General features: G+C 36.2%; 1 protein-coding gene across 1 annotated transcript in view; it reads left to right on the forward strand.

Annotated features, from left to right (window-relative positions):
* The window catches only part of RUNX3 (RUNX family transcription factor 3), a 107203-nt gene that overhangs the window by 52875 nt on the left and 36057 nt on the right, over nt 1–18271 (forward strand). Inside the window, exons 3-4 of the mRNA XM_069972509.1 lie at nt 8377–8621; nt 12962–13118. Coding sequence (XP_069828610.1) covers nt 8377–8621; nt 12962–13118 — 402 coding nt within the window. The remainder of the gene's footprint in view (nt 1–8376; nt 8622–12961; nt 13119–18271) is intronic.

Below are 18271 nucleotides of genomic sequence, written 5' to 3' on the forward strand. Positions count from 1 at the left end.
ACCAGCTCTGTTATGAATAGAGCAACCCGCGGCTCTATTCATTCCTATGGAGCGACAGAAAGAGCCAAGTACCGCGCACGCTTTTCTGCCGTCCTTGGCTCTTTCTGCTGCTCCATAGGAATGAATAGAGCTGCGAGTCGCATGCCAACCCAGGGCTCTATTCATAACAGAGCCGGAGAGGTCAACACCCCCCCCCCCCCCCCCCCCCCCCCCGATCTCCTACGTTTCTCCCTATCCTGTGGAAAGTTAATTTTTTTCCAGGATACCCCTTTAATTTTAAGTGATTTTGGAGCCATACAAAGCTTCTTCATTTGCATTTACTGGAGCTAAAGTTTTGCTGCTGGTGTTTTTTAACAGTTGCAAATTACATATCAGACAATGCATTTGCACAAGCATTTTTCTTTAAAAGAATAGTAAAGATTTTTAATCCAAGTTTAATCCAATATTGTATGGATTTATGTGCACATTATATGGTGTAAATATGCATATCTTATATGGCATGTAGAATAATGTTATACACACACACGTGTGTGTGTGTGTGTGTGTGTGTGTGTGTGTGTGTGTGTGTGTTTGTATGGTATACTTTTGGTATATGGTATATGGATGGTGTGCATTCAGTCATGCCCAATACATTATTTCTGTGAATATGATGTGTGCATTGTATGTATGTACACATAAGTGTATATGATATATGTATACAGTATAAGTGTAAGCATATGTTCATACTTACCGTACTTGCAGTGGATATCACACACAAAAATCCGCAGGTAATGTCACAGCATGTACTCATCGAGTTTTTGTGCATAAAATTTCACAGAAAGTAAGCTAGGCCTGAATACAACCTTATAAGCAATGTATGTGTCATAGCTGCCATGCTGACGTATACACTGGGGTCACTTTGGTAAATGTGGGAGAAGGAAAGGTATAGCTGGTGCCCCCTGAAATCACTCACATGTCAGTTCTCATTTTCAAAGGCAATTTGTAAGAACATATACTGTATATATATATATATATATATATATATATATATATACTGAGGCACTGCTGTGCCCTCTACCAGCACTTCATGTAAGGGCTGTGTGTGCTGTAGTCCCTGACATGGTGCATAACACTTCAGGAATTCACATGAAATCCCCCCCCAAAAAAAAAAACCTTATAGACATATGAAGTCTATAGGCTCCAATTTATAATTTTATGAAGCTATAGTACGCTGGAGGCCTAATAGATACTTGCAGGCTTTTATATATTTATCAATCTTTTTTTAACATGAAGCATTCTTTTATCAAACTCTGCTAGTAAAGATGTTACTGCAGTGACAACTAGTGGCCAGAAATGTTAAAGCAATAGAACATGCACAGTAGATTGTGTTGCTTCTAATCCACTCTAATACATATACAATGGGCACATGATAATACATGCATAAACTGATACAATTATGAAAGAAAGAAAATATTATCTATCTAATAACAATAATAATAATATTTATTTGTACAGCGCCAACAGATTCCACAGCGCTTATCTAAGATATTAAATTGAGATGAGAATGATGGCTTTATATTAAACAGAATTCAGATAGCTACACATATAAATGAAATATAGCATATACAGATGTATACAATTAGATACATATAATAACATGTAAAACAGATGAAACAAACATCTACAAACAGCTGAATATGTGATATTATAAGTTACTGTACAGTATAGCAATCAGCATGTGGAGTATAATGTATAGTAAGTGCATACACCTGATAACACAGCAGCAGTTTGTAGATACAGGATGGGGCTGCAGATCCCCATAATGCAGTAGTGTAGTACAACAGGCCAGAATAGAGAGCAGGGCTGCTGTCAGAGGTCTGTGTGGTCACATGACAGCAAGGGGGAAGGGGTGTTTGTTCGGCACAGACCAATCAGGAAGTGAGAATCACAGAGCTGTGCAGGAGGACAGCAGTGTGTATAGCTGAGTGTAAGTGAAGGCAGATTATAGCAGCAGTGTGTATAGCTGAGTGTAAGTGCAGGCACATTACAGCACCAGTGTGTATAGCTGAGTGTAAGTGAAGGCTACCACTGTACCACTGTATTAGAAAGCTAGGTAGACATATCAGATTAAGAGACAGAGAAGTGATGGTAGAGGCAGAAGAAGAGGTAGATTATCCAGTCCCAACAAAATTTTACAACTAGCATAGAGTGACAGAGAAAAAATAAATAAATAAAAAATATATATATATATATATATATATGTGTGTATCATGTCTGCTCCATTTGCCCACGCTGTAGGGTCACACAACTAGCAACTGACGCATTATCCTTGATGGATTTTCAGTGACTGCGGCATCGCAATGTAACTGTATTCACTTGTATGAGAACCAGGCAGCACAACATGCAGTGCGACACAGTGTAGCCCTAGCCTTACAGCAGTCCTGGAAATAAGTTCATGAACCAGCAGGAGCAGGATGAACAACTTTATTGGTTCCACAAGTAGAGAAAAGTGCTGCAAGGCACAGAATGAGTATTACTGTACAATAAGGACATTATTTTTATGAATGAAAACAGGAAGAAAGAAATGGCTGAATAGAATAGTAACTGAGAGCACAAGGCACTAACCTATGTTTGCAGCAAATATTTTATTTGAATAAAAATGATAACCTTATGACTGGGCAGACATTTATTCATTTATTTATTCCTTCATGGAGGATTGTGTAGATTGGATACAATTGTAGCAAACCCTCAGCTGTGAAGAGTATTTAGACTGTGGATATATTCAGGGTATAAGCAAGTGGACACAGGGATCCTAACAAAGTGTAAATCAAAAAGTAAATTTATCAATGCACTCCAGATTTTCCCGGGTGCCCCCCGTCTCATGATTTTGACAATATAATTATATCAAGAGATGGCTAACCTTGTATCATAAGAACTTTAGTACTTAACTTTGTAGTTTTTTAATATCTGGGGTTACGTAGGCAACAATTCAAGAAAAAGGCGCTAACAAAATAAAATTGTTTGTTAAAATTTATGTGACAACAAAATGTTAAAATTTTCATATTATATTACATAATATTAACTTAGAACGTTGTACTTTTTAAAGTCCATAAAAGAATTTAAACATTGTAGCTATAGAAAACACTGAATAGATAGAAGATGATAGATAATAGATAGAGAGAGTGAGAGAGAGAGAGCTAGGAGATAGATAGATAGATAGGAGAGATAGATAGATAATGGATAGATAGATAGATAGATAGATAGATAGATAGATAGATAGATAGATAGGAGATAGATAGATAGATAGATAGATAGATAGATAGATAGATAGATAGATAGATAGGAGATAGATAGATAGATAGATAGATAGATAGATAGATAGATAGATAGATAGGAGATGATAGATAGGAGATGATAGAAAGACAGACAGACAGACAGACAGACAGACAGATAGATAGATAGATAGATAGATAGATAGATAATAGATAGATAGATAGGAGATGATAGATAGATAGATAGATAGATAGATAGATAGATAGATAGATAGATAGATAGAGAGTTTGTATCTTGGAGCAGCACTACCAGATAACGTGATGTGGGTGCCAGCGGGCAGCCGAGACCACGGCTTCCAACTTGAGTATACGTAGAAATTCCCACAGCACTCCAGGTTAGCAAAAGCAAACGTGATTTATTGCATAGTGAAACAGCACAAAGTAGTCAGAAGCAAATAGATAGATAGATAGATAGATAGATAGATAGATAGATAGATAGATAGATAGATAGGAGATAGGGAGATAGATAGATAGGAGATAAAGATAGATAGATAGATAGATAGATAGATAGATAGATAGATAGATAGATAGATAGATAGATAGATAGATCACAAGACATTTCCTTTGCTAAATGGCAAAGCAGCGTTCCCTTTTTCCCAGGCTTAAATGATTATACCGTGAAGTAATTCTCCTTCAATGCAAACGCTTGGTAGCATAAATTATTCATTACACAAAATACAGAGGAACAAAGTGACAACAAGACAAATAACGAGTCGTATTCCGATTTCTTATTCTGTGAAAAATTTGTAAAAACCTAATTGAAGGCTTTTGAAAGTTATTCTGTGGGACAGATTGATATTTAGTAAATTTTCTTAATTTTAAGAAATCTGCGCCATATGGTAAGAATTCAGACAGATTAAACATTTTTATTATCAAAGTTTCTATCTAATCTATTTGTTTCCTTATCTAATCAGTATTTCAGTGGAATAGCCATTTAACTGCAATGTTAACCTCCAATCTATCTGTTTAAAATAAATTCTATCCATCTATCTTTCTATTTCTCTGTGTATCTAGATGTATCTATCTCTTCTATTAAATCAGCTTTACTGGCAGGTCTAAATAACATATTGGCATTGCCAAAGGAAATTATTGGGGATGGGTAGGGATAGGGGGTAGGGACAGAAGTCTGTGGTATATCATAGGTGGTGGGATGGGGAGATACTGGGGTAAGGGTCCATGGCAAATCACACTCCTCTCAGTCTATGGCAGGCAGTGACATATTGCACATCTATCTATCTATCTATCTATCTCTCTCTCTTTTATCGTCTATCATATGTTTATGTATGTATATCTTATCTATCTATTTATTTATTTATCTATTCTGTCTATCTATCTATCTATCTATCTATCTATCTTCTATCTGTCTATCTCCTATCTATCTATCTATCTATCTATCTATCTATCTCCTATCTATCTTCTATCTCCTATCTATCTTCTATCTATTGCTCATCTATCTATCTATCTATCTATCTATCTATCTATCTCTTCTATCTAACTATCTTACTATCTATCTATTTATGTATATCTTATATTTATTTATTTATTTATTTATCTCATCTATCTTTCATAAATCTATTTCTCTATCTCCTATCTATCTATCTATCTATTGTTTATATCTACCTATCTCTTGAAAAGGATTCTGTAAGGGAATTTAAACATTGGCGATTTGTGCACATTTGATGGAATAAACACGCTTTATTGACTTTCTACCTATTGGAGTGCTGCTGCTTTGGAATCTTCTTTTTTTCATTGCTAAATTTGGGTCCTATCTCCTATCTTTCTTTCTAACTCCTATCTATCTATCATCAGTCTATCAATGAAAATCTCTCACTTGACTATTTATATATTTTAGCGTTTCCCAATCTATTCAGAATTTTGATGTAATAACCATTAAATTGCAACCTGTAACTTACTCTCTATTTATCATCACCTCCTATCTCTCTGTGTGTGTTCTGTCTATGTATCTATCCTTTAATTTATATGCATCAATCAATTTTATATCTGTCCTCCTTATTATATTTGTTTATCTATTAATCTGTCCATCTTGTCTCTGTACCTACCTCTATCTAACTATCACTCTCTGTTTCCTATTTGATATCAACCTATTATCTCATCTGTCTCTTAATTTTCCTTAGCTTTCTAATACTTCACTTCATATTGAATAATATACACATATGTATATATATTATCTATGTTTCATCTATATATCTATCCTGTTAATACCCATGCATCACTTCTATAACCTTTATTTTATTTATCTATTATAAATATAACTATCTATCATCTCTCTAGCTCAGTAGCTCAAATCTGTCTATTTATCATATCTATCTTCTATCTATCATCTATCTGTTATCTATCTGTCTATCTATCTCCTTTCTGTCATCTATCTATCTCCTATTTATCTATCATCTATCTATCTATCTATCTATCTATCTATCTATCTGTCTATCTATCTCCTTTCTGTCATCTATCTATCTCCTATTTATCTATCATCTATCTATCTATCTATCTATCTATCTATCTCCTATCTATCTATCTATCTATCTATCTATCTATCTATCTATCTATCTATCTATCATCTTTATCTCTCTATCTATCTATCTATCTATCTATCTATCTATCTATCTCCTATCTATCTATCTATCTATCTATCTCTATCATCTATCTATTTATCTATCTATCTATCTATCTCCTATCTATCTATCTATCTATCTATCTATCTATCTATCTATCATCTTCATCTATCTATCTATCTATTTATCTATATCCTATCTATCTATCTATCTATCTATCTATCTATTTATCTATCTCCTATCTATCTATCTATCTATCTATCTCTATCATCTATCTATCTATCTTCTATCTATCTATCTATCTTCTATCTATCTGTCTATCTATCTCCTTTCTATCATCTATCTATCTATCATCATCTATCTATATATCTCCTATCTATCTCTATCATCTATCTATCTATCTATCTATCTATCTATCTATCTATCTATCTCCTATCTATCTATCTCTATTATCTATCTATCTATCTATCTATCTATCTATCTATCTATCTATCTATCTATCTATCTATATCTATCTATTTATCTATCTATCTATCTATCTATCTATCTATTATCTATCTATCTATCTATCTATCTTCTATCTATCTTCTATATATCTAGCTCAGTAGCTCAAATCTGTCAATTTATCATATCTATCTATCTCCTATCTATCTTCTATCTATCATCTATCTATCTTCTATCTCTCTTCTATCGATTGATCTATTTTAAATCTATTTATTTATTTATCTATCTATAATCTCTAGCTATCTATATATCTATCATCTATCTATTTATTTATCTATCTTTCTATCTACAGTATCTATCTATACATCTATCTATCTCCTATCTACCTGTCATCTATGTAATATCTATCTTCTATCCACTATCTATCTATCTATCTATCTATCTATCTATCTACAGTATCTATCTCCTATCCATTATCCATTTATTTATCTATCTAGCTAGCTAGCTGTTATATATCTGTCTGTCTGTCTGTCTGTCTGTCTGTCTGTCTATCTATCTATCTATCTATCTATCAATGTATCTATCTATCTATCTATCTATTATCTATCTATCTATCTATCTATCTATCAACTTCATCTATCCATTCATCTATCTATCTGCCTTCTATCTGATTCTTTTATAATTGTACCAATGTATGTATATATATATATATATATATATATATATATATATGTATTTTATCTTTATTCAGTCATATATTAACTAGCTCTTTCTGTCAATTTGAGTATATATATACACCTATATAGATAGATAGATAGATAGATAGATAGATAGATAGATAGATAGATATGTGAAGTTGCTATATTATCAGTGATCAGTTACTTATTGTGCTAGGAAATAACTGCATATACTTTTTATACTAAGTGTGGCACTGTATATTGAACAAGAGTCACATGATACTATCTCAGCCATGCTTTCAGATATTTTTATATATCTAGATTGTTTTATATCTTCCAGCATATCCACGTCTCTGTCTATCGTCCCAGCTAAATCTGCAGGGGGGAGTAGTCCTGGCAGGCACACCCTTCTGTCAGCTTCTGCTCTCCTATAGACAGGGCTTGCACTGTTGATTTGCTGCTCACACTTACTCTCTCCTCCCCCTCCCTGTCACAGCTTTGGTGTAAATACTGGATGACAGAGCACGACTACTGCACTTTTTTTCTAGGCAGATGAGTAGGGAGGAAACTGTTGGGATTATGACATTCATCAGCACATGAGATGATAGGAGACTCCTGACACTTCATGGTGACTGGGAATGAAGTGAACTTTCTTTTTCCCCCTTCCTTGGACTTTCTGTAGCTCCAGGATTGTTCCATAAGTACATTGAGGTCTATAGAGGAACCTTTAACCACCCCCACATCTTTTTTACGCTGACAGTGCTCGTTTCACGACCATCAGGAAGAAGACAGATGTGTGCGAACTTCTGTTTTCTCATGCATTTTTTTCACATTTCATAGACTTTCTGGACTGTGATATAAAGAAAACTACTGTTCTAAGTCATCTGAGCCACTGAATCCATGTAACAGCCTTAGATCTGACTTGTGCCTCTTCTGCTCCTTCACAAGGGACCATTGCGAGAGAACCAGCTGCAATATCACACAACTCGGTGCTTGTAAAGTGTTGTTTCTGAGCAGTGCTACTTGGACCGCTCTCGTAGCTTGTAGACTTTGTACCATTTTCTTTGTGGTTTTGGTGCTCTTAAGGAGGGTGCGGAAACTCGAGGAGACGAGTTGGGCGCTGAGTTTCTTCACATGCAACACCCCTTCTCCACCAGCCCTGCAGATTTCAGATCAGACAGTCACTTCCTGAGCTACAGATCTCTCAACTCTTTTTTTTTTTTTTCGTCAGTGATAACCAACCTTCAATGAGAGTTTAGTGCCTTGTCTTGTATACTGCGGGTTAGAGTTTGTGAAAGAGACACTAAACTTGTAGTTTAAACCCAGCGGCTGGCACTTTTTTAACTTTTCTTGTTGTAATGCGTATTCCAGTAGACCCGAGCACCAGCCGGCGCTTCACTCCTCCATCCACCACCTTCTCCTGCGGTAAAATGGGAGACAGCAACGGAGCCATCAGCTCTTCTGGCCCTGGACGGACAAGAACGGAAATACGAACGGTAGTGGATGTCCTTGCTGATCATGCTGGAGAACTGGTCCGGACTGACAGCCCCAACTTTTTATGCTCTGTCCTGCCTTCACACTGGAGATGCAACAAGACCCTTCCAGTAGCGTTCAAGGTAAATTGGGGAAGGGGGTGCACTTATGTGCACAATTAAGTATTATTTTCATATTTATATTATGTATGTACGGTATGTTGAATACATTTACTAAGGAGTCTAATAAGTGCAACTATTCTAATGGGGATTGGTGTGTATTTTGCTCTAATATCTTGTGACTGATTCATTAACATGTAGCACTGTCATAGTAAATGCATCTAAATAAAAAGGCGCAACTATGAAAAAATTGTGCAGTTTTATTCACCTGGGACTGACCAGACGTAAGCTTGCGCCTGTTTATGCGACTTCTTAAAAAGTCGCAAATGATAAATTGGCCGCTAATCCCGGATTATGCGAACTTTTGGGTGAATACTTAAAACAGGCAGATTAAAAAAAAGTCGCATCTAAAAATATTCACCTGTCAAATACTGGTTCATAAATAGAATTTAGACCAAAAATGGGTGAAAAATCCAATTATTCACCAAAAATTAGGAGCAAACCCCTTGATAAATGTCCCCCATAGTGACTATTGCACCTGCTAACTGAACCTTGTAACAGGCAACATTTGCCATGTCCTATATACTGAGTGTACAGGTTAGTGTGATGTATTCGAGCAATTCTTTAACTCTTTATACCTACATACATCTTTCGGGTATGATGATCAACACTGTAGGTTTCTCTAGGTTGAACCTGATGGACTCTTGTCTTCTTTCAACCTTATTAACTATGTTACTATGATAGCTAACCGGGATGAAATAATGCAATAGTCCTATATAAAACTGCACATAATATGAATTAAAACCTGCGTTGTATCTGCGCAATAATTCGGTGACTTAAAATAAATTTCTGCAATTCAGATGAAAGAGAATCAGATAAAAGACGAAACAGGAATTTAATAAAGAAGGGGCCAGACCTTTAAATTTGACAGTCATATTCTACTTTATGGTTTATTCTGTAGGTATTGCCTAACCAAATGTACAGTGTCAGGAATGGTTATAGCGTACGGTTTGGTATGGTTGGTACACCACTTCACAAACTGTCTCTTAACCTCATTGTCACTCTCTTCTCTTCTGAAGATTATCAAGTGTACAGATCAGGAACAAAAAAGAACTACATTAACCATAGAATTCTTTAAAACGTATCCACCTCTATATAGCTGCATCCACCTGTGTTACTAGAATAATTCTTTTACTGTTGTATTACCCTATATTTTATTACTATTGTTATCTGTGCATAGTTTACTTTGTGTTTAGCATTCCTATTCTTACACTACATTTTAATGTGTTATTCCATATTATAATCTGCAATACATATCTAAAGGTCAAACTACTACAGACACACAATATTCACCTGAAAATGGTAGATTGTGTTTTGTGTAAGCTAGACAACTAACACAGAGTACTTACAATAATTTGTGCAACTGCAACATTGTATATAAGAAATGGTATAAAGTGTCAGGTTTGTGTGAAGTGCCATAGCGGATGATGGGAAATCAGTGGGCTGCTGCTTAACACATTCAAGAACATGAGATATCTGTGGTCAGAGACTGAAGAGAAGCGATAGAACACACATCTGAAGAAAAGTTCTGTTGGAAAATAAAATACAATAACCAAGTTAACACAGTAATAAACATGAAGGTTTGAGGTTTCGTATAGTTTGTTCCACTACAAAGAAATGTAAACGTCCCCATTAGTGGCTGCTACACTTGGCTATTATTTTATCATGGTAAAGGAATTAGAAAATGATAATAAGAGCGTATTTGATCCTCAAAAATAATAATAATAATAATAATAATAATAATAATAATATTAACAATAACAATCATATAATAATAACAATATAAGATTATAATAACCATAGTTACGTATGATTTATCAATTCCATATCAATAATCAATGACTATTCTATTGTTTTCTGTTCATTGCGGTTAATAATAGAATAGAATAATAAATATTTATCCCATTTAATAAATTATCAGAAAAATCTGCTAATCTTACCTTGTATAAATTCATGTTGCCATAACAAGATACCTAATAGATCTATTAGAAATTTACAAGTGAAAAAAAAAAAATATATATATATATATATATATATATATATGTGTGTTATTTTTATTAAGTTTAAGTTTTTATTATTTCACAAAAGGCAGGAACCATAAATGTTAAATATATTTAATAAATTTATACTATAAATGGCATGATGGCATGATGTAGGGTAAAATACAAACAATACAGAGCAGGTATAGAAAGGATAAGATACTGAGTAAAGACGGGTGTTTTTAAATAAGAGTTTAAAAGCCAAAATGAGAAAGTAAATGACTCAGGATTGTAAAAACATATAGGGAAAAACACATAGGGAAGAAGCATCTTAATGAGAAAAAGAAAATAAACAATGGGAAAAACAAAGCAGAAAGAACAATACATTTAAACCAGTGTACATGTATTCTCTGTACAATAGAATGTGCATATGTCAGTGCTAACAATAACAGTTATTCATCAAGTAAAATTTATGCATATTATAAGTTACTTATATTGATAAGAACTCATGAAGCATCCAGAAACATATATTTATCTTTAAAAATTGTATATAAAATTTAACAAAAAAATCCCTATAGAAAGCACAATTGTTGCGAATTTACAGGAAAATATTTACTATCGAATATCAAATGAAGAAATTAAACATTTATTCTGCATAATTTATGACTGCAAATCTGTATGATATATTATATGATTGTCAAAGTGCTATACAATATTACTTAAAACCCTTAAATCCAGGTAACCAGTCCGTCATCATTAGTAAAGATGATCATTAATACTGTTCTCTGACTGAGGACTTTATATATTGGAGCGCTCTGTGATATCAATAATATCATAAAGTCACCTAACATATCAGCCCAGATTTACTTAGGACAATGCAGCAAATTTTTGGCTTCTCATACAACAAAGACTGGTAAATGATAATTTTGATAATTTTACAAATTTTTTATTTTTTTCCAAAAAAGGGGCATGGCTTTGAAAGACTTGTAAAACATGAGTCTTTAGCTATGTGTGACCCAGTTTTGGCACAGATGTTTGACAAAGATGACACCTTATGGCTATGTTCACACTAAGTAAAGAAAAGGAAAAAGGTGTCCACTTTTTGTTTAAAAAAAAAAATCCATTATTGCATCCTTTTAATCGGCTTCAATGAATTGCATCGAAGTCTATGGAATAACTGATGTCATTTTCACACAGTGTATTAAATGATGGACGTCCTTTGAGTCGGACGTCAAATAATGATGATGACAATTATTTTCGGATGTCTTTTGCAAACAACGGACGTTATTTTTAAGTTGTTCACACACAGTTTTTCTTTTTTCACCATCCTTTCACCATCTTGACTAATAAAATTCAACTGACTTTTCAATGAAAGACACAACCAATAGGCAATCAGTCCACCTAAACTAGAATAATGTACCGACAGCCGTCATTGCACTGACGATCGGCCAAACCATAAAATAACGCACATTATTTTGGCCTCAAAATGATAAATATCATTTTAAAAAATTATAAATGGGCAAGAAAAAACTTAGTAGGAACTTAGCCTGAAGATAGTGTAGGGAAATATTAAAACAGCAGAACACATGACAATGGCCCAAATCTAACAACTAAATAGTAAATATAGCATAAATATGCAAACAAAGATTTCCACTTAGTAGTCATAAAACCAGTTATTAGTACATACTTCCCACCATATCCAAATGATTCTGGATAACAAAATATCGGTAGCTTGAAATTGTCAGACTACATAGAGATTAGAGATGAGCAATTTACTATAATTACAAAGCGAATTGTTATCTCGTAAATCCGGTCAGCAGCCGGCGGCCTTTTAACTCAGTGCCACTTCGGGTGCTGGGAAAAGATAGATTCAGTGTTAGGAAACTAGGAGAAGTTTCCCAGGACTGGATCCAGTTTTTCCATGCACTTGGGGAGGAAGCAAACTTCAAGTATGTTCGGCTTGTCCAAACTTGACCTCTCTGCATTTGATTACCGGTGGCTGAAGAAGTTTGATTTAACCCAAAAGAGTCCTGGAAAAGATGGGTACAACCTAGGGCCTATGGCTGGATCCATGTTTTCCAGGCAGCTTTAGGTCTTCATCCAATAAAAAAGAAATTTGCCAAATAAGCAGTAATTGTTTTATTCCCATACATAGAACAATATATGGAAGGCCAATACAATATATACGTCATAATCCATGCAAAATCATTTTTCAAGGTACCCTATTTACATGACAATCCTATTCTCGAGTGTTATTGGTTTACCAGATGAATCTTATCCATACATTGTGTCTCTATACCTGGCTGAACACATGTTTTCCTGCAGGTCGTGGCATTGGGTGACGTGGCGGATGGGACAGTAGTAACGGTGATGGCTGGAAATGATGAGAACTATTCAGCTGAGTTGAGAAACGCGTCTGCTGTCATGAAGAATCAAGTAGCTCGATTCAATGATCTGCGATTTGTTGGTAGAAGTGGAAGAGGTAGGCCTCCCTCTTACTATTGTAGTAATAATCCACCATTAATAACTGTTCTTATTGAGAGATGTCAGAAGGGAAATATAATACTATTATTAAGGTGCATTATACTATATTGCTATTCTTACAGGTGGGTTAACTCTTCTTCATAATGGATTCTCCATACATATCATACAACTATGTACATTGTATCCTGAATGGTATATTGGGTATGTGAAAGAAATCATGTTGTTCCACACTGACACTGACGTGCATCTAATATTGGAGACGTCATGCTCTTTTCCTGACTGCCAGTTTCAGTAGATGGTTTGTTATGGTGTCTAGACCGGGCAGTACATATCACAATAGATGTAGAATAACCTACTAGAAATGAGCGTACCTGGCCGGGGTTCGGGTTTGTACGAACCTCAACCATTGATATTTGAATCCTGCTGACTTCCCATTCCGTGGGGAAGGTGGAGACAGCCCGAGTCCTTCCTGGAAAACAGGAATACAGCCTAGGTCATAGGCTGTATCCCTGTTTTCCAGATGGGACTCAGGCTGTCTCCACCTTCCCCACAGAACAGGAAGACAGCGGGATTCAAATGCCGATGGTTCGGGTTTGTCCGAACCTGAACCTCGGTCAGGTTCGCTCATCTCTATAACCTACTACATAACCTAAAATTAAAATTTCCTACTTGAAAGCTGAGGATGCTAAAAATAGGAAAACATTTAAACATATTGAACCAGATTTATGAATAAAAAATCAGGCAAGTTTCAACCAATCACAGCTTAGCTTTTCGTTTCGGTTGGTTGCTCTCTGCGCGACTTTATTAGTACAGTCTCGCAAAGATTTTAACTGATTCGGGGCTCCCTGCATCATATAATATATACTGCCAGGAGTCCAAATAATCTGTTCCATTGCACACCATCTGTATATAAGGACCATGCAGAGAATGTGTACATGAGGCCTAAAGCCATATTGTTAGTGTCAGCGTCTTCTGGCTAGGATAGAAAATAAAACAATAAAGAATATTCCTCCATCCTTATCTTTGGTTTTATCTCAAATCAACCATGTTAAAGGGATAATAGGACTGAAAAGGTTAGATAACACTGGAAACCATGAGAATCCATGACCTGGGAAGCCTGGTCTGACAAACCTTGTAGTCGGCATGATCCCACAGAACACTTTTGTAAGTAATTGATCCTTGATTAAGAAAAGCTTGCAGGGATTTCTTCCAACACATGGCATAGTTTGGCATTCCGCAGACCATGGGAGTTGTAATACTTAAGAAATTAATATAAGTTTTGAAGTTGCTATGTTAAAAATGACCAGTGAGCCCACTGGTTATATATTTCATTATGTGAACTAAAGGCTCCATCTTTTCACAGCAATTTTGAGTGATCGCTAGAAATGAAAGAATCTCGAGCATGCTCGGGCTTGTCCAAACCCGAAACCTCTGCATTTCATTACTGGTGGCTGAAGAAGTTGGATGCAGCCCTAAAGCTGCCTGGAAAACATGCATATAGCCATACTGTCAGGGCCGTATTAACAGCTGCTGCTGCCCTAGGCACTAACCTGCCCCATCTTCACCCATTAGCATCAGGATTTTCTAGTTTCTGAACATCATATTGATATCTGATTAGTCTTAGGCCGCGTTCCTACATTTACGGTACGTCACCACATGCAGCCGAAGCCAGGCCCTCATGCGGTAACCAATAGTCGTATGGCCAATAATCCTGGTAACAGCACATGACTACTGGGGAAGAAATGGGAGCCTGGTTTCGGTCACATGCATTTCTTTACCTGCAGAAACTTTATCTGAATCCCATTTTTCATGGTTTTTAACTGCCTAAAACATAAACAAATTTCCACACTGTGACAGGATAACACCACCATACCAGACATGACTAATACCGCCATACTGTGACTGGATAACACCGCCACACCAGACCTGAACAATACCGCCTTACTGTGACTGGATAACACCGCCATACCAGACCGGACGAATACCGCCATATCCCCTCCTCCCCTTCGAGAAGACACCAGATTTACTGGCAAGTCTAAACAGGAGGTGGGACACTAATAAAAACAAAAAAAAATTCTTCCCTGCTCCCTGGTGCTGCCCCCCTGCACGGTGCTGCCTAGGCACCGGACCACGGGTGCCTAGTGGTAAATACGGCCCTGCATACAGTAGGCGGTATCCATGTTTCCAGGACTCCCTAGGGCTGCATCTAACTTCTTCAGTCACCAGTAATCAAATCCTGCACGCTCAAGTTCAGACGAACCCGGGTGTGCTCGAGGTTCACTCATCTCTAGTGATCACCTAAAAAAAGAATACATAAATACTTATATTTTAACTTTTGCATATAATTTAATGAAGGAACCCCAGGAACCTCTAGATCAGCACCCCAGCTCCTTGGTTATTAATGCAGGCATGGGTCAGCTTGCAACCCGCAGCTCCATTAATTCTCTATAGAGCTGCTGGAAAGAGTTGAGAGCTGCAATCGGCTGTCTCCAGTAGCTCTATAGAGAATGAAAGGAGCTGCGGGTCACCTGGTGACCCACGGCTCCATTCATAACAAAGGATCCGGGATGTCGATCTAGAGATCCCCGGGGGCACAGAGGTCAGATCCTTCACAATCTCATACTGACAAGGGACAGGTAAATTTAAATTGGAAAAAAACTTTAACTGTGATTCACAGAATTCTATGTTGATAGATCCAGATTATTTTTTGTCACATAGTTTTTATTGGCAATGTCTGTAATATACAACATATGGACCAAATCACATTTATAAAACAAGAACAAACCCCCCTCTTAACCTCCAATGGAAGGTCAAACATTTAACCTACCCGCCTCCCCCACCCCTCAGCTGTATAGATCTTATTAACAAAATTACTCATTTACATAGGAGTGAATAAATAAACAGTCACAGGGAGATCAGGTTGCCCAAGGCAAGCAGAACAACTTTCTCGAAAACTATGAAAATGTAACTAATCCCGACCACTTCTCAGCCATTGTGGGGCACTGACTAGTGACATCTTCACAAAGCCTTTTCCATCCCTCGAGTTAGTAGAGCAGACCACAGAGCCGACAAAGCACCACCCCTCCCACCCATTCTGAGCTACTGAGAAAATCGAAACAGTTCTTAGACTTCTGTCCTTACTCATAAGTTTCAGGTTTAGTATAAGGCAATATTATAGGTCATGAGAGAAATCCTTAAACGGTTAATTGGGGGGGGGGCATATGAGACAATTCTATAACAATGGAAAAAAAATATACTGAGTTCATAAGCAAATAAAAACAAATATAAAAAAAAAGCTCAGAGATGTCATTACTTAAAGATGTTAAAGTGTCGTCAACAGTAGATGTGATATAAAGCAAGTTTGCAATATACATTTATTATTTATTTTTATCATGGAAAACACTTCTGACCTTCTTTTTTTCCCAAAGAGTCAGAAAACAGAAAGTCCGGTGTTTCCCAGGTGATCTGCTCGCTCACAGAGAGGAGGCAGTCATGTGATTGATGGACACACTGAGCCGTGACTCTCTGTACTGGCTGGAGTTCCTGTGTTTAGTCTCTTTTTTTCAACCAGCAGAAGACTAAAAAGCTTCTGGAGACTGGACCTGGATATAAGTAAGTATAGCTTTGTTTTACAAGCATGATAACAACAACAAAAATAATTAATGAATATTGCAAACTTGCTTTATATTACATTGACTGTTGATTTATACTTTGAAAGTTATACAGACGCTTGTGACACTTTAAGGCTCTTATTCATACCACATTTAAGTATTCACCCAAAAGTTCGCATAATCTGGGATTAGCGCCCAATTAATCATTTGCTACTTTTTAAAAAGTCGCATAAACAGGCACAAGCTTACATCTGGTCAGTACCAGGTGAATAAAATGGCGCAATTTTTTCATAGTGGCGCCTTTTTTGCGCCTTTTTATTTAGATGCATTTACTATGGCAGTGCTACATGTTAATGAATCAGTCACAAGATATTAGAACAAAATACACACCAATTAGAAGAGTTGCACTTATTAGACTCCTTAGTTAATGTCCCACAAGATGTTTACTCCATTTCCTGAAAGTATACTTTTTTAATTTTTTATTTATTTATTTTTTTTGCAAGGTCAAAAGCATGGTCATTTCTGACCACCGAGTATGGACCAAACATAGTCACCAATAGACTTTTTTCAGTCCATTAAAGTCAAGTACATTGTGGTATATGTTGGCATTATCTTTTTGCTAGTATTCCAACATATACCTTAGAAATATCATCAAAACATGATGTGAATAGGACCAAACAAATGTGCTTGTATTTAGTACTAGGTAGAGCAATTTTACCTGTAAACAGCTTCCCGAGTCACCAGTCAGTTGGATTTAAATGGCTTACCAAGATGCTTAGATGGCCCACCTCTCTGGAGCTAGTTGTTAATTGCAGCCCCCCTACTGTTAATTTGGAATCCATTTATTGAGTACATCTTCCCATATTTGCTAAGCTCTCATAGTGTGTTGTATATGGGCTGCATAACACGGGCGTATTAAACAAATTTTGACCATAATTTGCGCATTACGGCTATGTTCACACAACGTCTTATTAAGCAAAATAATGTCCGTTGTTTGATAATGTTCAACGCTGTCATTATTTTCAAAACAACAGCTGTTATTTTGCATGAAAAGACATTGTCAACATAGCCTATACCTGTGTTTTGGCACCAAAATGATTGCCTTGCATAAAGACGGCTGTAAAATGGCCCCAAAAAAAGACATTGAGGTAATGTAGCCTTAGGGTACAAACCCACACACCGTATACACAGCAGATACGCAACAAATACGCAGCAAATACGCAGCAGATTTGTTGGTACAGATTTGATGCTGTGTTCAGTTATTTAGATATAATTTGCTGCGTTTTTGCTGCGTATTTGCTGCGTGTTTGCTGCGTATTTGCTGCGTATCGCAGCAGTAAATACGCTGCTTATACGGTGTGTGGGTTTATACCCTTAGGCTGCGTTCACACTACGTATATTTCAGTCAGTATATTTCAGTCAGTATTGCAACCCAAACCAGGAGTGGATTAAAAACACAGAAAGGATCTGTTCACACAATGTTGAAATTAAGTGGATGGCCGCCATATAACAGTAAATAACGGCCATTATTTCAATATAA

The sequence above is a fragment of the Dendropsophus ebraccatus genome, chromosome 5, assembly GCF_027789765.1.
Source record: "Dendropsophus ebraccatus isolate aDenEbr1 chromosome 5, aDenEbr1.pat, whole genome shotgun sequence".
In the NCBI taxonomy this organism is placed as follows: domain Eukaryota; kingdom Metazoa; phylum Chordata; class Amphibia; order Anura; family Hylidae; genus Dendropsophus; species Dendropsophus ebraccatus.